Source organism: Penicillium waksmanii, assembly GCF_028829765.1.
Source record: "Penicillium waksmanii strain IBT 27052 chromosome Unknown utg000002l:1.0-3326099.0:1.0-3328782.0, whole genome shotgun sequence".
Taxonomy (NCBI): domain Eukaryota; kingdom Fungi; phylum Ascomycota; class Eurotiomycetes; order Eurotiales; family Aspergillaceae; genus Penicillium; species Penicillium waksmanii.
This window is the reverse complement of record NW_026643249.1, coordinates 2,020,863-2,041,851: the sequence shown is the minus strand read 5'-3', so window position 1 is coordinate 2,041,851 and position 20,989 is coordinate 2,020,863. Positions and strand designations below refer to the sequence as shown.

Below are 20,989 nucleotides of genomic sequence, written 5' to 3'. Positions count from 1 at the left end.
ATGGACCCCGGTGGTGGACCCCGGTCAGCTGAGCCTCATTTTGGCGATTCTCGCCTGGCATCTTTATTGAAATGGTAGGTCCTGGAAGATAAAAAAAGCCCACTGGCACGAGGTCATTCTTGTTCAACATCTCAAGGTTAGAAGCGCTACCAATAGCTTGGAATAACCTAGCAGGCTCCCCGGGCCTTGGGAAATAAGGCCCGCCTGGGCATGGGATGAATATAATGTCCGGTGGAGTGCGTTCTCAAAGTGAACTTGAAAGTTTATCACGGGTATACTTCGTCTCCCTTCCAATCCCAACACTTGCCTCTCCCCCCATCAAAATCCGGCGACATTCCGATTAGGAATTTCAAAAGTCGCTCCGCTGAATCTAATGGCTCTAACATTTCTCTACCCTTCCAGAAATCCTTTGTAAAATCCGTGCGAACAGTCCCGGGGTGTAGCGCAACAGCTAGAGCATTTTTCCCTGACTTTGATCGCAGGTACAAGTCAAAGGTCTTTGCCAGTTGGAATACCGAGGCCTTGCTCGCACGATAGGAGTACCAGCCACCGGAAGAATTATCAGAAATCGAGCCCACTCGCGCAGCCATCATCGCATACACTGCATGGGACGGTAGCTCTAGTTGACTTCCTCCTCCTGTTTCTGATGTGCTTTTGATTTGAAATTCAGGCGTAGACTTAGCCGGAAGAAATTGAGACAGGTGTTTCATGAGCAAGAGCGGACCCAGAGCATTCACCTGAAAGCTGTCTAGTGCGCTTGCCGCATCGATTTGCGATGGCGATTTTTCAACATGAAGAATTCCCGGAACCGTCAATGCTAGACGAAGCGGTGTATCTGGATAATCCGTCCGGATTGCGTCTGCCATCGACGAAATCGTGGACTCGTCTGTAGCCATTAGAACCTCCCTTGTCCCAGGACCTTGGAAATGGAATGCTATCGCAATTACCTTTCACGTCAACCTCAAACAAGCGAAGTCGTCCTTTCGCACTGGAAGGTACATTCTTGCCGTTAAGAATTCGGTCTCGAACTCCAGTACAGTTCTTTCGCGTTGTAGCCACGACTGGAAGCTCGGTTTTCGTGAGCAATTGCTGGGCGAATGCGAGGCCTAGCCCCCTCGAGGCTGGTGCTACCAGCGCAAAGCCATGGGAAACCCCTGCCATTTTGTTGATAGAGTTTATCGAATGATTGAGTATTGAAAGTTGCAATTCGCTCAAATGAAGGAGCGTTACTTCCTCGATCGCGATGACGTCATATCGCATTGCAAGGAAGTAAAAGAATGTTTAACGTTGAACACAAAACTAAAATAAAATAAAAGCTTGAATCCGCCTCACTTTACCAGTACGGGACTTGGGTCTCCTTGTTTCACTAGCAGCAGCAATAATATCAGACTTTGCATCAGTCTAGGTATGACCCCGAATTCCCCTTTCGCCCGCTCAGTCTATGGTAGAGGTATCCAACTTGACAGCTGAGGTAAAAATTCAGGACGACTTCATTGCTGTCATCTAACTTATATTTAATTGAATATTTTCGAGAACCTGAATAAAGTAAGTAATCGCGGCGACTACAAAGTTTCCGAGGGATTGCAATGGGTCATTTCATCCACTTCTAGGATTGGTGTCCTTTTCAAACGGAATTGCCGTTCATGTGAGCATCATTCTTAGAAGTATGTATGATATAAAAACACCGAGGGCGATCTTTCGGTTAGTTGTATCTTTTCCATCGCAGAAATGACCTGTAACCCATGCTTGGAAATCAGCTCGGCAAAATATCTTTATACCGTGACTGCTGCAAGAGCTTTTTGTCACTTGCTTTTACAAACTGCCCAGGTGCGGGTATCAGTACTATTGCGGGCCTTGTCCCCGATCGGTATAAATCTATGTCACCGGCGACCACAGACCTCGGGAGCGAATACTAGTAATATGAATCACCTGGACAGGGAACACCTGGGGACCAAACACCCAATCCGCTCTCAAAAAAGGAATTCTATACCTTTTTTTAAATCCTTGTTTTATGTGCTTTGCTTTCAGTGTCTATTTCCGTAGCGTGAAATTCGTCACTCTCCCCGCAGTGATTTTGCAATAACGATTAATCGTGTTATTTGCTTTTTTCAACGGAAAATGTCGTTCCCTTCAACCATGACGAGCTTGATTCAGAATCCACAATTACGACTGCTGAATGCGCTTCGAGAAAATGCTAAGCCGATTATGACCTTCTTGGGCCTTCCGTCTTTTCGAACAGCTCAGGTGGTTGCTTTGACTGGTGTCGATGTCAGTATCTACCTTCGATTTTACATACTTCATATATTGACTAATAATAACAAAGGGCATTATCATAGATTGCGAACATGGTCATATCAGTGACGATGGCATGCATAGCTCAACTGCCGCTATCGCTGCTTTGGGCGTGTCGCCGCTTGTCCGGCTCAGAATGACTCACTCAGATTTGATCAAAAGAGCTTTGGATGCCGGTGCACAGTAAGTAGTATAAATTCTCATTATTCCAGTGCTAAAATATCTTAAGTGGCATTGTTGTCCCTCAAATAAATACCGCCGAAGAGGCGAAAGCCGTTGTCCAATGTTCAAAATTCCCTCCACAGGGACTTCGCGGGCAGGGCTCGGCATTCCCAGCAATCGCTCACGGCATCGATATTCCAACATACATGAAAATTGCGAACGAAACTATCATCACATGCGTTCAAATTGAATCTCAAGCCGGAATCGAGAATGTTGACGCCATCTGTGCTGTACCCGGTGTAGGTTAGTAACTAGATACACACCCGCTTGGAAAACTTCGCTAACCTCGGTCAAGATATGGTTTTTATCGGACCAAATGACCTTGCTCTATCTGTCCTTGGTTACGTCCCCGCAAAGGGTAGCGAGCCTGACTTTGTCAACGCCATTGAAAAAATCGTGGCAGCTGCCAAAAAGCATGGCAAATGGGTCGGTCGATTATCAAATGACGGAGCATCTTGCAAAGAGCACTTGAAGGTTTTTGACAGTGTCGCTATGAGTTACGATATTCGAGCGCTTCAAAATTGGTATATGAGTGAGTTGCAAGTTGCGCGCTCATGATGCACTGCAAATAAGACAAAACATCCTCATCTGGAGTAAAGTGCCAAGCCACGAAGGGTTAATGCCAGCATGGTCCAATGAGAGGCAAATTTCATTTTAAAGATCACCATAATCTTCATCAATCATATAAATGCTAAGCCCGGAATATCTGGTGCGTCGAGATACTCAGCTGTGTTGCTCTCCTTCTTCTTTTCCTATTGACGATCTGCTCAGTAACCAAAGTGTGTACTAGTATCCGAGGGCTTAGTTATTACCATCATGATTCTGCGAACTTGGTATAAGTTATATTGAAGTCCTTACTCAATCGTAGTTATACATCATCCCTCATGCACCTTTTGACCTGGAAAAAAATGAACAGAAAAAAGGCAAAAAGGTAATCGGGGTAGGCCAAGCGTTTCAAATAATCAACCCCGTTATTACTATCTCCCCCGGATGGGTAGAACCAAGACTCCTAGACCATTGCCAAGAGCTTTGCCCTAGAAACTGGGTTCAAGTATTTTCTATCCCTTGCGCTGCAACGTGTGATAACCGAGCTTTTCTCTCGCCTCCGCAATTGAGGCACCGCCAACGATCAATTCTCGGATTCCATCTTCACTCATTTCGATCTTTCGTGCGATCTCAGCAACCTCACGAGCTCGATCTCGAGGAACAATAACAACACCATTTGCATCGGCAACGACAATATCGCGAGGCTGTACCCGCACCTTTCCGATGCCAATTGACTCGTTAACGCCCCCAACTTGAACACGATCTTTACCGGTCCTCATCCAACGTCCAGCTGTAAAGACCGGGTAGTTCTCGTCTATCGCACGATTCACATCTCGGCATACGCCGTCGATAACTGTTCCAGCAATGCCACGTAGACCAGCATACTGGGTCATTATATCGCCCCAAACAGTGCAGTCGGTGCGGCCACCATTGTCAATAACCACTACATCACCAATAGCGACGTCGTCGATGAAGTCACCAACACTTCCCGGTGGGCTGCTGGCGGGAACGTAGCGAACTGTGAAGGCCGGACCGACTGTAACTCCCTCGTAATTAGCCAAAGGCATGATGTTGTATGCCTGGCCGGCGATTCCAAGTTTATCAAGCGCATCAGAAACTCCCGGTGTATCTGAGTTGGCGAAAAGAGCTGACAACTCTTGATCTTCGAGACTAGCATCCCTGCGATTGGGCGTATTCGCGGCAGGTACGGTGGATGCTGTCTTTGTATTCTGTTGAATGGCCTCAAATTTCGTGTCATGCATGACCTCAGACACGGGTTTGCCGGCCAGAACTTCCTTGACCATAAGGGCCTGACGATGGTCGATCCTCTCTCCCAAGTCCAAAACTTCTTCAATGCGCTCAGCTGGGACGAACACTGTTCCACATCTATCGGCAATCACATAGTCTCCTTCATTGACCGTGACACCCCGGACCTGCAGAGGCAAACCGGAGTTCAGTTGCACAATCCGATTGCGTGCGCTAATCATGGTCACGCCTCGACCATAAACGGGGTATCCGATGCCTCGACTACCGTCAATATCACGGCTCATGCCATCGATGATTGTTCCACGGATTTTCTTCATTTGTGAGGCATTGGCAACTATGTCTCCCCAGCAGGATACACCCTCTGTACCACCGGAGACGACGAGGATACGGTCATCCGTTGTGACCGCATCTATAACTGGTGTGAGAAGATGTTTCGTGGGTGCGGCTTGTTTCTTGACGCCCACTTCCACGGTGCTTGCACGTCCCACAATTTTTGGGCAGTCCCAGAGAGGTCGTAGTCCGTATGTAGCGCCTTTGAGCTGGAGAAAGTCCAAGGCGTCAGACACTGTATTGGTGTCAAGTACTGAGAGTCGTTCCAAAATGCTGACTTGACTCATGGTGTCGGTTGCGGTGATCGGTACTAGGCAATGAAAACACCTGGGTAGTAATTTTATTCAACAGTGACTTTCTTGAATTTGAAGAACAGAAGAGGCGAAAGACACACCACTCCACCCAGGCTACCTATATGTAGGTTTCAGACATGCGGGATTGTCATAGCTAGAACCATTAGATTATGGTAGGGTACGTAATGACAGTTGCACTAATGGTCCTAGAGATCGGGAATTATCCGGTATACGGTCGATCGCCTTTCCATGATCGTAGGTTACGAAATCGGCGAAAATAGGAGTTTGCCGATGTTCAACCGAGCTAGCCCAACAACCAGTGGATTCTTCAGACCTGCGGGAAGGTAAGATTACGCCGATTTTAGGGTAATCTCATACTTGAATAGTTATATCAAAATTGAATCTAAACACAACTCGGGCTTTCAAGTTGTGACTAATTTGGATTTGTAAATCGAAACGGTATATTGGTAACTCACCGATATCTGCCATTTTTGACCCCAATGAAAGGATCGGTAAAGATGAGAGATGGCTGGTACTAAGCTTGACCATAGGTTTCGCTGCGATTCGCTCGATTTATGATCCTGGCTACATAATGTTCTCTCGACGTTGAACCGCCTCGAGGTCCACTTACTTTCCAGATCGCTTCCTCGGTACACGCGTGAGACCTCATCAACACCATCTCCAAAGAAAAACGTTCACTGTCGAAATTTCATCTCAGGAACCAAATTGCAAAATGAAAACACATTTACTTGAACTTGCCATCCCTTCCGAGGATATTGCTTTCGGTTTGATGGGCGATTTTGAAGCGGACTCTCACCCCAACAAAGTGTCTTTGATCGCGGGAGCATATCGTGATGAAAATGGAAACCCCTGGGTTTTGCCCAGCGTTAGAACGGTACATCCACCAGCATTTTGAAGTATAAACCCAGGGACTAACGACCAGTACAGGCAAAGGAGCAGCTTCGCGATGAAAATCACGAATATTTGGGAATAGCAGGCTCGCCAACGTTCATCAACCTGGCAAAGGAACTTATCTTCGGCCCCGTCGCATCCAGCTTTCAAGATAACATTGGGTCAATTCAAACGGTGTCCGGTACAAGTGCAAACCACCTTGCTGCCACATTCTTGGCCGACCGACTTCGCCCAAACCGCGTGTTCATTCCATCGCCGACCTGGATCAATCACAAATCTATATGGGAGGCGACTGGGGTCACAGTTGCAGAGTATCCGTACTACTCTTCCAGTACAAAACAAGTGGATATGGCTGGGATGATGGACACCCTGGATCAGGCCGAGCCCAATGACATTGTCGTTCTGCAAGCCTGCGCACACAACCCCACTGGTGTGGACCTGTCAAAGTCTCAGTGGCGGCAGATTGCTGATTTATGTCATCAAAGAATGCTATTTGTCGTCTTTGACAGTGCATACCAAGGCTTTGCGACTGGTGATGTTGACGGCGACGCGTGGGCGGTTCGTCATTTTACAGAAAAGGTTCTTGCGTTCGAAAACCATCCAGGCTTGTGTGTTGCGCAGTCATTCTCGAAGAACTTTGGGCTCTATGGTGAGCGTGTCGGTGCTTTACACCTGGTCTTACCGCGGAATGTTTCGGCACAGGGCGCGCGTGATGAACTGAAGACGATTGTACGACGGGAATATTCCAATCCACCTCGATTTGGGGCAAGTATTGTTCAGAAGGTCCTGGGTGACCGTGGTTTGAGAGTCCAATGGGAAGATGATTTGAACACCATGAGTTTACGAATTAAGATCATGAGATGCGAGTTGAGGCACGCGCTGGAGAAAAAGACGCTGCAGGACTGGTCGCATGTGGAAACGCAGATTGGAATGTTCAGCTATACGGGCTTGACGAAGGAGCAGGTTTCCCGACTTCGAGACGAGTTCCATATCTATTTGTTGCCGTCAGGCCGCATCAGTGTGTGTGGGCTGAATGAAGGCAATCTGCAACATGTGGTCCACGCTATTGGCGAAGTTACAAAAGGCTAGCTGCACGGATGATGATCCTGTCAGTTTCAAGGTTTGCAGTGCGACACGATGAAATGTTACCGAAGTCAGAAGAATGGTCTTTGAATAATTACTTCAAGTTGTCCAGCCTTTTGATTAAATTATCTACACATTCCCCTAATCACTTCGATAACTACTCCATGCCTCTCACTTTGCCTTAATACTTACTAGTTTCGATTGCTGGCATTCTAAAGCCCACACTCTATATCGAATGGTCAGCAACTTTCCATTCAAACTGTCTATGATCAAATCCCTGGTTGAAATTCTTTCTGCTATTCGTTGCCATTCTGTCGGACCTTTAAGAGATGCTATACATGCCTATTTTATGGGTTAATCGCTTTGACAATGGTGTCTCTTTCTAACTCCTTTACTATTTCTCCATTGATTGAGCTTGGATTTCTTTCAAAAAATGACATATTCATTCATTCATCCCAGTTTCCTACTAGTTCTAGTCCCGCTCTATTCCAACTACTACCAACTGGTACTTTTCTCGGTGCTTTGGCTGCCCTTCGCTCCTCGCGTCTTTGCCAGAAACCCCACCAACTCCGTCTTCCTCGACTCAGCCACTCTGCGTAACTTAATGTTGTTTTGACCATGTGCACTATGAGACGAGCCATTGCGATGAACCTTTTTTGCCGTTCGAAGTCGAAACAATTCCCAATATCAAACCATACTTAAGCCGAGTCTTCATTTTGAGGACAGGCATGAATCTGCTTTATCTGTCTCGTGCCTCTTTTATGTGCCCCCAGCATGAAGTATGCAATAGCTCTACCGAGGGGAGAGCCCAAGAATGCATCATATTGCGATCAAGCAGACTTCCAAGTGAGCAGCCCACTTTCCCGCCAGGACTTTCCGCTAGCATTCAGATTGTCCTAGATACATGTCATTGTTTGTTGGCCGGCTCCTACACGCACAAAAATGTGTTTCAAAGACTCGAGTGGATGGTCGCGCTCGTATACAGCCTGGGTAACTTCAGACACATGAGGTGCCATAGATGTCTTTGATCTGTAGAGATTTTCGATTATTATCTTACCTGGTCCAGTGTAACCTGCCCAGAGAAAATCATCTCTGTTCTGTTTAATGCAGAATCGTTGCCAAGTAGTTTCTCCAACATATAATCGAATGATCTCTGTAGGTGCTCCGCCGAGAAACTCTGCCTTCCTGAACAGAGAAAGGATATGACACAAGTTCACATTTAACGACTAGGGACTCATTTTCATCGACATGCTGAAATATAAGACTTGATTTGGGAAGTTGAAAATCGGACTCCTTGGTATTTTCGATCAGTTTTCGCCACTTCTCCCCCACCTTTTGGCGCTCATGGTACGGGCCAGCTGAGTTGCTCTCTTCGAGTTCATCTTTATGCCCGCCATCCTTGGTGATAAGTCTCGTGTAATCTGATTGGCCTCTCGAGGTAGTTCAGAAAATGTGTGAAGAGCCAACTCAAGCCCATCACAAATGGGGCGATTGATGATATAAAATTGATGCTTTCCATCTTGTCTCACTCTTTCAGGTATAATATCTCGTCGCGATATTTCTCATGCTGGGTCCCTTTGGGTCTTTAAGCTGCCATTCCTCGTTTAAGAACAAAGGGCCCGCATTCAAAGCTTGGGTCGTACTACTTCAAGTTCTTTGTCTCCTACGAATAAAATATCCCATTCTCCGTTACCTAAGCAGTGTATCTTCAAGTTCAAAATAAAAATGGGGGTTTTAATGCTTAAAGTTGTTGGGACATCATGAAAGAAGAATTAAAATTCACTCACTTAATGAAGGACGAAAATGCTGGCTTCTAGATGCAAACGTCAAAAACGGTTGGTCAGGGAAGCTGAGCAATCTTTTTCATTCAAGGCTTTTGAAAAGTGCTGCCACGTGCTCGAGATTATTCGGTTAGCTCAGTGCAAACCCCATTCCTGTGGGTGGCTGATAATCCCCGTTTAGAGTCAGCCTTGTTCGATGGGCTAATTAACTTCTGCGGCCGCCAGTCGCCCGATGCCCCGAGGCCCTAGCTGGCATCTGGGCCCCGCTTTGACTTCAAATGAGTCAATCAAAGACTGCCGTTTGTTTCTGACTCGGGCGTAAAAACAAGTCAGACGGCCAAGCCTTGGGACGGGCGAAATACGATACCTTTCGCAATTTGCTTATAGGCAGAGCCAATTGTAACTTGGCGATCCGTAAGGCAGTTCAGGCGTCTGTTTGGCCCCAGACAAGGCGCACTAACCCTCCACTGCAAGTTAAATAGGCCGAATTCATATCAAAACGTGGACTTTTCGATAGTTTTGCGTTCTTCGCGCCATACCACGAAGTTTTCGGAGTCTACTCCGTAGCTACCCTTCTACCTGCCTTTCCAATCATAATTCAAACATAAACAACCAAATGAATTTCTCTATCGTTCTTCTCCTTGCTTTCGCCGCCTTTGTCACTGCAGAAAGTACAACCTCAATTTGGTTTTTCGGAAACGCATACCTCTGGAACTCTCATATTCCTCGCTATACAAGCGGCGCTGCCAGTGTTGCCGGCATCAATGCGGACGCTACAACATATCTTATCAGCTGCCTGAGTGATGCCCCAACTACTGACTGTCAGGTCAAGACTCCTTTCACCATGATCCAGGGACCTGGTACCTTCAGCTTCACCGGAGTCTATACTGCCGAACGGACAGGTGGATTGCAAATCACTGCCTACAGAGACTTTGACTGCACATTTACTGCTAGTTCTATATCTGCGTCCTGTTCATTCAGTTATTCGGCCACGGGCTCCGCCTCTGGCATAGAATATGCAACCTCGACCTCGGCTACAACTTCCAATATCCCTTCGAAATCTGTCACCTCGTACAAATTGACTGTAACCGGTGGTATCGATTCATTGCCTACATCTGCAGCTACCACAACTTCCAATGTAGCCGCAGGTCCTCTCCGACCGTTAATTACGGCTGCACCTATTGGAGCTGCTGCTGTTGCTGTTGCGGGGTTATTCTAATGATTGTGGTAGATATTTAATTGTTCTATATCCATTTCCAATGTATGAAGGACATGGTTAACCGCACATAATTTCTCATAAAGAAAGTATAAAATATCCACTGGTATTCAACCGTTAATCGGTCTACTTTGTTGATAAGTATATTGGATCTTGTAGTTCTTTCTCAGGTTCATGCTAAATACCAGACTTTGTCTTAGGTCATCAGAGTCAGCACAAAGCTTTCACAGCCTCAGCACCTCCCCGCTGGCCAGAGCGGACGGCACCCTCCATATATCCCCGCCAAACAGTAGCAGTTTCAGTTCCCACGAAATGGATATTCTTAAACGGCTGGGTGAGGTTCTCTCCCACGCTCGTGAGGGTCCCTGGTGTCATGACTGGACAAGGGGCACCGAGAAAGAAAGCTTGCTTTGACCACTCCATTTCCAAGTGATTCGAAGGCGCAGGGACACTGTGAACAAATTTCCCAAAAGACTGACTTATTTGCCCCCAAGCCTGATTATAGCGAGCTGATCGAGAAAGCTTCGACCATGCCCTCCCACGCTCCCCAACGATAAAGCAGGTAATTGACCACTGATCATCTGCGGGGATGCTGGTATCTCTGGTAAAGCTAATGGGCCCCGTTTCGGGGTTCAAGACACCTGAGAAGCCGGCTTTGCGCCACCAGGGCTCTTTAAAGACGAAGATCATCTTACTGTAGTAGCCCATTACTGCATTGTCACTCAAGGTGATCTTTGTTGCAGGTAATGGTGGATTGAAGGAGATTGTGTGATATAATGTCGTTGGAATCGAGATAATAGTTTTGCGGCAGTAGATTGTTTCTCCAGTTGCTGTGCGAATTACGCATTTGTCCTTTTGAGACTGGTCGATCGAAACAACTGGTGTTTGTAGTTTCACAGTGTTCGGATCAAGCTCTTCAGATAATTTCTTCGAGATTGTTTGGTTTCCTAGCCCGTTAGCTCCAGAATTACGTGTATTAAGTTTCGTTCGACCATACCTTGTCTATTTCTCAAGTACTGCCCTCCATCTTTCCCGTCGGAGAGTAGATTGTCGATGCCGGTGCCGCACTTAAAATAATGGAGCATGTAGAGTGCACTGACTTCATTGCTCTCCACTCCGAGCAATGCTGCGCAGACAGTATCTGCGATCCCAGATGCTTCTGCATTTTCCGTTCTTTGGACGCAGAATTCTCGAAATGTCAATTTATCGATGTCCTTGGCACCGTCAGAATCACAGGGATTGTTCAAATTGACTTTAGACGCTTCTGTCCGGAGTAGCTCCAGCAGTCCTTGAAGTAACTTTGCATCGCCCTATATCCGCATCAGCAATGAGAATATGAATATCCTTTGATAGGAAAAGGAACAGACCGGAAACTGGCCATAAGGGGTCTTTATCACAGATCCGTCGGCCAGCTGGATGACATCATCGCCACAGGCACGCTGAACCTCTGCGTCTATGCCATATCGCTGGAATAACTTAAACATTTCGCTCTGATTTGTATCGTTTATCCATGCTGCGCCCAAATCGTTGAATCCTCTCTCGGTTGATCTCATTGTAAGCGTCTTTCCCCCCACCTGCCCGGTAGCCTCCAAAACACAAACGGTCAGCCCTGCGGCCTTGACCACATGGGCTGCTTGGAGACCACTGAGGCCTGCACCGACTACTATCACATCAAATACAGTTTTGATAGTCATATTGCGCTTGGATCTGTGTTGTTGAGCGTGGAATGGCAAGAAAGGAAGCAGGTGGAGAAGCTGAACGTTGCATTTGTCTGCACTGCCGAGACCGCCGAGGCTGCAGGTTGCATCAGCCCATCATTCGCTGATGCTGAACCACTGAAAATATTACTGTTTACTGTTGTTTACCTACCAGGAACACTGTGTCATACTCGACTAATTTATCTTGAATTCTCATCTATGGGATATCGTGGCTTCGTATTCATATTAAACCGCCTTTGTTACCAACCATCTACCCATTCAGAAGCATTTGAAACACACCATCCATGGTTCCTTGCTATAGAAATCAAATTCTGCAGTTTTCCGCTCCAAAAGCCCCAGCGCAATTCACGATCAATTGGCAAGTCCGGTGTTGGAACGATCAACCTTTTGGAAAGCGAGAACTGCGAACAAATTATCTAAGGACCCGGAAGTAATAACTCGGTATAGCTGCCTCAAATTTCCACTTTATACGTACTGGCATGTACGATCATATTTCTTTGCATCGGAAAATAACCTGAAGTATGAAGAGTGAGTAAGAGAGTGAGATGAGAGAATGAGGCAGAGAACAAGGGACTTGGGAGTGTTTGCCAGGTTTGTGCGGTTTGTCTGGTTTGCTTCGCTTGGCAGTCAAAACTGCGCGTTGAGCTCGTCCTGCCCGCCGTACCGCAATTTATAACCCGATTTTCCGCCCACAATTTTTTTCTTCTCTCCCGTGCTCGCGAAACTTTTTTTTTCTGAGCTTTTCAGCGAGCTTGGAGCTCCAAGCTCTTCAAGCTCCCATTCGACATCCCCCTGGAGACACAAGGGACAGTTTAATTATGGCTGTTCTTGTCTCTTTCTCTTTATTATGAAAAATTAAAAGGTAAGGAATTTCTCACGCATTGCGTTTCGCAATCTGCATCTTTTCCCCCTCCCCCCTTTGGATGATGATCATAAAGACATGCAAAGGCATTCCTCAATCTTAAGTTATCATGTGGAATCTGTCATACTATTAAGTTTCAGCCTTGTCTGACAAAAACTCAACTTTGCCTCCAATTTTGCATCAGCTATTTTTGGTGAATCCATTGCTAATAAAGTTACTTGGATAGGTACACATCGAATCCCCTCTTCCATCTCTTCCTTGCCCGGCCTCTATGCCTTTACATGAAGATAATTTGAACGAACGGGCGGACATAACGTATCCACCAACCTGCGGACATCAAAACAGAGCGTACAAACTCTGGGACGTATGGAAAGTGGAATACTTGTTGAGAACTCGTCACCTGATCCTTTGCCCATATGCACTTCTGCTGGCATCTACACAATATTTCTTCACAGAATGATTTGTCTAACAAAGTGCTTATAGGTAATCACATTCTTTCTTCGTCTTCTTGCGTCGTTGCACAACATCCACATGGCCAATGTTTTATGATGAACTTTTATTCACACTGTTTGACCCGGCACTTCGTGTTGGGAATGAACATTAAACAAAAATTCTGATTTAATGAGGTATGTGTCTTTTCTCCTCTGCTATCGACCCGGACTCGCTTGCTAATTCTCGTCAACAGACTGATATAATTGCCATGTTTTGATCTTGCATTTCAACAATTTGCATTTTTTCCCTGAATGCCGTTGCTGACCAGCATGATCAATCTAGGACTTCACCATCCGCAATAGATATTCTATTCATAATGATTAATTGTAAGACTTTCCCTCAACAACATTCCCCTACACTATACCCCCGCCTACCGTGATGACAAACACTTTTGCTGTTACTTCCGAATTCACATTGAGGAAATATACCACAATTCACCTTGGAGAACTGACTGCCCTCTCATCTTACTGATGTTGCCACTCATTATCTATAATGATCCATTGCTAACAAGCTTTGCAGAACTATGATACCCCTGAGATACCCACATAGCAATGCTTGAATACATTTCCTCGTCTTCACAATATTCTTTTTTTGTAATTCTTCATATCCGTACTCAGGAGTAGTATTTGTTGCATTCCTTAAGCCCGCGCCTACCTGTACGAAATCTACTCGACCCAATGTCCATGCTTCTTATGCCACCCTTCAAGACTCACTTCCCCATTGTAAACATCATACACAACCTTCTTCCCTTCCGGCCATCTCGCCCAACTAGGCTTCGAGGCATTCATAATACAAACCATTTCGTCTGGCACGGGCAAGTCGGTGTCAATGGCCGAAGCAAAAGGGTGAACGAGTTCGGGCCAGTGAGCGTCCCAGAGCCAAAGCATGGCGCTACACTCGGAGCAGAAGTTCCGCTCTGAGGAGCAACGCTCTTCGTTCGAAGTGCCACGGTCTTTGATCGCATTGTACTTCCTGTGTTATAGAGTATCGGGTCAGTTACAATGGATATGATTTACAGTCTTTGGGAATATAATGAATAGTACTGTCCAGATGCCCAGCCTGAGGCGATAGTAGTACTCACTTGATCAAATGCTGGCCCTGAAGTACTCGCAAACTATCCGCGATTCCACCCAGATTCACCGCACCCATGTGCCCGCCCACTTTGCGACAAATGCTGCAAGCGCATAGTTGATATGGAACAGGAGTGTTGGATTGCAGGGTGAATCTCACGCCGCCGCATTGGCAGCTTCCGTCTAGTTTCCTGTTCAATGATTAGTGACACACTTCGGATGCCCAGGCGGGAACGCGGAATGAGCCTGGTACTTCAACTTGTTATATGGACATACATAGGCATGCTGGACGAGGTATATAGCTCGATGTCAAGACTTGGCAAATGGCAATGTAACAATATCGGGAAGAATTCGAATCTTGGTTATGCAAGCCACAGGTGATGTTGAAAGGTTCAAGTTTCGGAAGCCGTCGGACGTCACAGTGTAATTATATACTTCCCGAGCGGGGAAGTACACCCAACACCGAACTTGAATGCAAAATGCGAAACAAACAAGACATGCAGACACGAGATGATTCAATTGTGCATAAATACGAAATTCTTCGAGATTATTCGACAATTGCGTAGGTCCGAGTGCAGGTTGCTGTAGAACTACATCATCGCTCTCGAAATGGGCTTCTGGTTGGCTGAAGGCGGTGTTTGTCTGCTTTGCTCGGTTTGCTTCCCGCCGCCTCTGCTGCGCTTCTTCGTTTTCGACGAAACATCTCCGCCCCCAAGCCAGTCACTGCTTTTCCTGCGGAGACGAACCTCTTGATCTATACAAAAATGAGTTTCGGAGCCCCCGGAGGTGGTTCGGTCAATTACAAGCCTACCCCGTGAGTGTCGGTGGTCGAGATTCGCAGTCTTGAGAAATGCGCTCCGCTCCGCTTCCCCCGAGATGGGCAGATACCCCAGCCGTCTATCGGTGAACTTATTCGCTGACCATTTGGATATGCATTTCTTACAGGCCTGAACGCGGTAGCTTTCCTCTTGACCACGAAGGTGAGTTCGAGTTCGTTCGCAGTGCCACATCCTCTACGACCCGCCAATTAGTCCCCTACACGTCGTCCCACCACACCGAAGACGGATCGTCGCTAATATACCACTCGATTGATATAGGAGAATGCAAGCATATCATCTCCGGATATTTGAAATGCATCAAATCCAATCGGGGCACCAATGACGAGGCATGCCGGAAGTTGGCTAAGGAATACCTCACCTGCCGGATGGATAAGTACGTTGCCTCCAATTCCGAATCGTGGCGGCGAGAAAGCAAATCCTTGAGCCAGACATTATTATCAAGAGCAGTTGCGATAATTTGGTGGCTCGCTGGTCGAATGCAATGCTGACAATGGGGTTCTTTTCTCGCAGGAATTTGATGGCGCCGGACAACTTCGAGAATCTCGGGCTGATCTTCAAGGAAGATCAAAAGAAGGGCAGCGTCCCAGAAATGCAATCAGCACAAGGGACGGAGAATAAAAATTGAGTTGGAAGACACTCAAATGGAGAGGAAGGGAAGACTTGTATGATATTGTAGAAACCGATGGCAGCCGCACGAGGCCGCGAGTTTGCACTTGATTGGCGTTGATTGGAGGCGTTGTACACTAATGAAATACACTCAATTCCATTTCGATAGTCAAGAAAAAAGTAGTTATCGTATCCTGTTCTACTAGAGGTATGAATTACCCAGTATCACTGAAGCACTTGGTAATCACCCCATTCACCGATTGGGCCCGCGCATGCGGGGAAGCCATTTTGAACTCCGCCCAACCCTCACCAGCTACACATCTCCAACCCCTCCCCCCCCATCCCCATGTCCTAATATAATGTCATCAATCGCCCGCCCACCAGACCCATGTCTGGTAGCGATAATATTAATCGTACGATCACGTACCGGCCCCCGACTCGTCTTCCACTACCCGCCCAAACCGCTCAGCGAAACCCGACTCAAGACAACGACCAAGGGCGGCCGCCGCATCTCCCGCACGCGCAGCAGACAAGGCGGCAAGAACACGGACTCAAGCTCCAGCGACGAGAGCGGCCTCAGCTCCGACGATGAAGACGACGACCGCGAGCGCGACACGCAGCCGCCCACCCAGAACTCGTCCACCTACCTCGGCGGGAGCTCACATGTCAGTGCAAGCCTCATACCCAGCCGGAGGGCGAGCAACTTCGGACTCGACGATCATGGCATGATCTCCGCATCGCCGGGTGCGATAGAGCCACAGAGACCGGGCTCGCTGGGTTCTGGTCGGGGATCGACTCGGAAGCGTGGAGGTGCAATGTCCGATGCGGAGGATGATGGGGCGTCGGATCAGCCTGATGGGTCTGGGTCTTCGTCACGCGCGCCGTGGGAGTCGCTTCTGGGATTACCGGGGAGTGTGTGGGAAAAGTTACTCAGTCCTTCACGGTCGTGGCATAAGCGGCGCTACGAGGTAGGCATTAATGATCTGGCATTGATTGGGTGGCCGGTCTTTGTGCGTGAGGATGGGAATTGGCGCAAGCAGCGCCGGAAAAAGAAGAAGAAGCCTCGTGCTGAGTGGGAGGGTGGAGAACTCGGCCATAATGAGAATGCGGATGAGACGCAGGTTGAGGATGGAGTCGTTTCGCCTGACATGGGGTCTAGCATTGCTTCTATTGCGGATTCGCTGGTCTCGCCTACTGATACTAAGCGGAACTCGTTGGCCAGTGCGAAGATCGGGAAGACTGTCGATGATCATGATGATGACCCGGAAGATAAGGATCATATGACGATGTTCAATATGGTTTTTGTTATGGATCCGCCACTGCTGGAGTATTCTGGGCGCGTCAAGGAGATATATGAGAATATTATCAAGAAATTCGCCAAGGCGCTTAAGTGGGAGCAAGCTCGCACGGGATATGTGTGGAAGGAATCCCAGCACATCCTTCAAGTGCGAAGAAAAGCACGAGAATCCAGTCAGATCTGCCGTTCTTCTCCTTTACCAACTCGCAAGCTAATGGTTCTCTAGAAACACCCGTCCATAATCTATATTCAGAGTTGATCAACCAGTCTTCTTTAGCAAGGGCTATATATACGGTCTACACAAGCATCTCAGCATCAAAGATCGCTTCTGTCTCGCTCAGTCCGGATGTTTCCATCTCGCTACAGATCCCACCGTTGACATCCACGCCGTACCTTCCTGGACCGACGGATAAGGCGTATCCAGGTCTCTGGCTGACAACTGCAGACAGCGCTACACCGGTTGATGACCCTGCCGCCGATGAGAACAATGCGCCACATCAGGTTCTGGCTAAGCACTTCGCACTGCTTCTGCTAGACAGCGAGGCTTCAATCATTAAGGATGTCGAAGCTTCCGGGGGCGCCCTAGCCCCAGCACTTGCCCATTATATCCGATGTACCAAGCCAACCAAATCCTTCGCCCAAATATCCCTCTATTCGGGAATTCCACTGCATACCATCCAGATGTTGGCCAGCCATCTGGTATACTGGCGCCGTGCCCGCGCCATCCCTCCAATCCACCAACGCGACACTTATATCGTCTCTCCAAACTGCGACCTGAGCAAGTTAGAAATCGCTACGATCGCCTACCAAACAGCATTCCCGACTCTGCCCAGTCTTCCCAAGATGCTCTCCGCCCTGAGCGGCACACCCCGCCCCTATGGGAGTTTTATCCCAAGCAAAGACCACAAGGAGACCTACTTTGCCATATTGGCATGGCTACTCCGCGGCGGCTGGGTGACGCAGCTCAGAACATTCGCACGGATCAAGGTAACCCCAGAGATCAAACTAGCAGTTGAAACAGCCCTGCGCAAAGAAGAAGTCGACCGATATCTCGCCAAAGGCAACAATTCGAATTCCACTGTCACCGACGATTCAGACTCAGACAGCGATGACGACGCGTCCTCGTCGTCCTCGTCCTCCCTCGCCAGTCATGGCAGCGGAGACGAAACGCCTATGCCAGGCCGATACGATCCACATGCCCAATTGCGCACCTCGCATAAGCTCCTCGATCGATCGACCGCCCTCCGCCTCTCCTCGCTAATTCTCTCGCCGCACCGCGCATCGCCGCTGGAATCTCGATGGATGGACGAGATTGTCGCGCGGTTCCCGGACAAGCCTGGGCCAGGGCAGCAGATGATTGGAATGAGCCCGGACATTGCGCCGAAAGATCTGCAGACTTTGTTGAAGAAATACTGGCCGGTGTTTTTGAAATATTTTAATGGTTCGGATGCGTTGGAGAAGATCCCCGTTCGCGAGAGCTTGAAGCGTAAACTGGTTTGGCAGGTTCTTACGCGGTTGGGGGTTGTGACGGGGCCGGTTGGTTCGCTTGAGCTTGATGCAAGAGAGCAGGTGCTTGTCGGGGTGCGACACTGGTAACTACTAGCTTGAAGAAAGTTATCAAGTGTTTTTTTTTTTTTAATAATGACTTGGGGTGGGAGAGAAGTGATACATTGGGGGAAAAGTTTGGAGTCAAAGTTCTGGTTATGTTGTCTTTGGCGCTGTGCATGATACCAATGTTGTTTCTACTAGTACTTTGGAAGCCAATTTTCATGCAACTGTATGGATGAGTATCTAAATTATCTAAAGCTATGTCTTCAATTTGCTACATACCAACTACTGTCCAGGTGATTTGGGACATACTCGTATGTAGTACCTACTAGTACAGTCCGAGAAAAAGCCGTAATACCGATACCCGCCCATCCGCGACGCCCAGCCGCGGCGTCGCAAAAGGCCGGTCGTAACGCAATTACAAACCCACATCCATCCCGACGGATTCCGCGTGCCCTCAGCCCTAATCGCGGTGCCGAATTGGTAGTCTGTGGGGGAAAGAGCAAGCAAGCAACATATCAAGAAATGTCAGAATTGTAACTTCTGGCAGGTGAACATCATGGATTACGCCTGGGAGCATAGGGTTTATACCAACACATGCTTGGTCGCTACCAAGTATGACAAGGCATGGCCATTGCGATCTCCAGGGACCCTGCGAGAAAACCTTGCAAGCACAGGGCAATGTAGAGGGAGGGCCCCGAGACAGCCCAAGCATCATCAGGGCCCCATCACATTCCGTCGCACCGAATTGGAAGAGAGGGGTGGGATGTGATGGGATGGGGTTCTCCAGGGCGGACGTACTTCGTACATAAATTACACTTGTCAGGTACCCGAGGCCGGCCGGATCGTACTGCTTGTACGGTTTGTATATCCGGTTCTGCATCCTGTGAAGATTCAGGCTGTCTGAAGAAGGGAGTTCCAGTGTTCTTAAATAATAGGACTTCGATATGTACACCATGATCATGATACTAGTATTATACTATATGGCACAATTGATACTATTTTTAAATTCTCTGCCATCCCAGGACCACAGACCTACTGCCTACCTATTCAACATCTAACAGTACCCTGAAGAGAACCTTGGAATACTCTCGCACCCGAAGCCAGCCAATGGTCTTGAATAGAGGGGCGCCCGGTGGAGCCCCCGCGACGTTAGAAAAAAAATGGAAATGGAAATGAAAATGAAATTGAAAATGAAAATGAAAATGTGCCGTTCATGTCCACTTTTTACCCAAGATCCAGGGCTTTCGACCGAAAAGTCTGACACACAATACAGTGAGTTGTATACTGGTATACCCTTGGTCTCCCTTTATTCAACACAGGGGGGACCGGACGCGAAGATGGGGTATCTCTTTGGAGATACTGTATCCATGGGTATACTGTTAATATCAATACTCGTAATTGAATCGGCGAGGGACTCGGAATGCCCGAGGAAAACTGCAACTGCAAGTGGACACTGTCATTGGTTCCGGTTGTGACAGTTCTTGAGGCTCGGTTGTTGGGTCCAGCTCTACTACTCGTATACATCCAGACCTTAGCGACAAGATATCCACGACATTCAATAACTCCACCACAAAGGAAAAAAGAAACCTTGGAAGAAAGAGTGAAAATGGAGGAGAAGGAGAAGGACTTCTTTATGTGCCAGTTAATATATTAAATTTCTCTGTGGTGTTGTAGTACCTAGTGTAACGGGCGGTAATGCTCCAGCATGGAGATGTACGACTAGTACATGCCGTGGAAAACCTTGGGCTGTGCAACATTGAGAGAATAGGAAGGGGAGGAGTAAGATGTGCAATGCTGTCATAGATAATGGGGAATAGTGAATAGAGAATAGAGAATAGATCCTAAATCAGAAGTACTATTTATTGTTCCTACTGCAGTGCAGTAACTAGCAAAGTAGGCTTATGTAGGGGCAGGTATACCTACGTATAATACGGTAATACCAATACCCCACGTATGAACCCCCGCTACCACAGCCGGCCCTGATTACCAAAAATTATTATTTTGCACTCTTCTCATCTTCACCACTCCCCTCTTCCCCCTCACCCTAACCTCACCTTCTCGTGCGTCTCCTTCCCACCCCCAGTTTTTCTAACCTCCAAACTGATCTTTCTAGTCCCCTGCTTCCTTTGCAGTGGTCTCCATTTCTCGTTCGTCCTTCCGCGAACGTGTTTCCACCCTCTCCACTGAGAGCTTCTCCGAAACTCTCCTCGGCACTCCTTGAACGTCTCTCCAAGTGAGATCTGAAAGGACCCGATTTCTCTCCTCCTCCCTTTTCTCCGAGACTACTAGTCGTGGTGGAATTTGGCGCCTTTCTCCGGCCCACAATCTCTTTTTTCCACTAAAGGATCGACCTGTCTGCCGACAACCGTCAGGACTTTTCGTCGACCCTCATATCCCTACTCGCGTCTTCGTCTTGTCTGCTCAGCGGGACCTATTCAGTTGTCGACATCTTCTTGAAGGATCCGACAAACACTGGACACCATCCGAGTCATTTTTTTGGTTGCGACTTCTCAAGCGGATTGATTGTGCGGGCCACCCAGCTCATTTCTTTCGCAACTTGATTGTTTCGGCAGTAACAAGGCAGCGCCTGTTTCATTGTCCGGATATTTTTCT

At 47.7% G+C, this 20,989-nt stretch overlaps 9 protein-coding genes across 9 annotated transcripts; 5 read left to right on the top strand and 4 right to left on the bottom strand.

Moving 5' to 3' along the window:
* Window positions 1–266: 266 nt before the first annotated feature.
* Window positions 267–1,161, bottom strand: N7481_002452 (uncharacterized protein; the record flags this gene model as incomplete). Its single annotated transcript, XM_057261671.1, has 2 exons — window positions 267–886; window positions 948–1,161. 2 exons carry the CDS (start codon window positions 1,159–1,161, stop codon window positions 267–269), a joined length of 834 nt encoding a protein of 277 aa, XP_057126603.1.
* A 957-nt stretch (window positions 1,162–2,118) lies between these two features.
* On the top strand, window positions 2,119–3,072 carry N7481_002451 (HpcH/HpaI aldolase family protein; the record flags this gene model as incomplete). Its single annotated transcript, XM_057261670.1, has 4 exons — window positions 2,119–2,268; window positions 2,324–2,475; window positions 2,522–2,757; window positions 2,810–3,072. 4 exons carry the CDS (start codon window positions 2,119–2,121, stop codon window positions 3,070–3,072), a joined length of 801 nt encoding a protein of 266 aa, XP_057126602.1.
* A 500-nt stretch (window positions 3,073–3,572) lies between these two features.
* N7481_002450 (RraA family protein) lies at window positions 3,573–4,943 on the bottom strand (the record flags this gene model as incomplete). The annotated part of the gene is made up of 1 exon (XM_057261669.1): window positions 3,573–4,943. One exon carries the CDS (start codon window positions 4,941–4,943, stop codon window positions 3,573–3,575), a length of 1,371 nt encoding a protein of 456 aa, XP_057126601.1.
* Window positions 4,944–5,682: 739 nt separating this feature from the next.
* N7481_002449 (uncharacterized protein) lies at window positions 5,683–6,950 on the top strand (the record flags this gene model as incomplete). Its single annotated transcript, XM_057261668.1, has 2 exons — window positions 5,683–5,844; window positions 5,898–6,950. 2 exons carry the CDS (start codon window positions 5,683–5,685, stop codon window positions 6,948–6,950), a joined length of 1,215 nt encoding a protein of 404 aa, XP_057126600.1.
* Window positions 6,951–9,341: 2,391 nt separating this feature from the next.
* Window positions 9,342–9,944, top strand: N7481_002448 (uncharacterized protein; the record flags this gene model as incomplete). The annotated part of the gene is made up of 1 exon (XM_057261667.1): window positions 9,342–9,944. One exon carries the CDS (start codon window positions 9,342–9,344, stop codon window positions 9,942–9,944), a length of 603 nt encoding a protein of 200 aa, XP_057126599.1.
* Window positions 9,945–10,151: 207 nt separating this feature from the next.
* N7481_002447 (putative flavin-containing amine oxidase) lies at window positions 10,152–11,635 on the bottom strand (the record flags this gene model as incomplete). The annotated part of the gene is made up of 3 exons (XM_057261666.1): window positions 10,152–10,900; window positions 11,038–11,251; window positions 11,309–11,635. 3 exons carry the CDS (start codon window positions 11,633–11,635, stop codon window positions 10,152–10,154), a joined length of 1,290 nt encoding a protein of 429 aa, XP_057126598.1.
* A 2,043-nt stretch (window positions 11,636–13,678) lies between these two features.
* Window positions 13,679–14,367, bottom strand: N7481_002446 (GFA family protein; the record flags this gene model as incomplete). The annotated part of the gene is made up of 3 exons (XM_057261665.1): window positions 13,679–13,985; window positions 14,095–14,274; window positions 14,360–14,367. 3 exons carry the CDS (start codon window positions 14,365–14,367, stop codon window positions 13,679–13,681), a joined length of 495 nt encoding a protein of 164 aa, XP_057126597.1.
* Window positions 14,368–14,847: 480 nt separating this feature from the next.
* On the top strand, window positions 14,848–15,547 carry N7481_002445 (coiled-coil-helix-coiled-coil-helix domain-containing protein; the record flags this gene model as incomplete). The annotated part of the gene is made up of 3 exons (XM_057261664.1): window positions 14,848–14,897; window positions 15,029–15,295; window positions 15,370–15,547. 3 exons carry the CDS (start codon window positions 14,848–14,850, stop codon window positions 15,545–15,547), a joined length of 495 nt encoding a protein of 164 aa, XP_057126596.1.
* Window positions 15,548–15,800: 253 nt separating this feature from the next.
* Window positions 15,801–18,421, top strand: N7481_002444 (nitrogen permease regulator 3 family protein; the record flags this gene model as incomplete). The annotated part of the gene is made up of 2 exons (XM_057261663.1): window positions 15,801–16,998; window positions 17,052–18,421. 2 exons carry the CDS (start codon window positions 15,801–15,803, stop codon window positions 18,419–18,421), a joined length of 2,568 nt encoding a protein of 855 aa, XP_057126595.1.
* Between the last annotated feature and the right edge of the window lie 2,568 nt (window positions 18,422–20,989).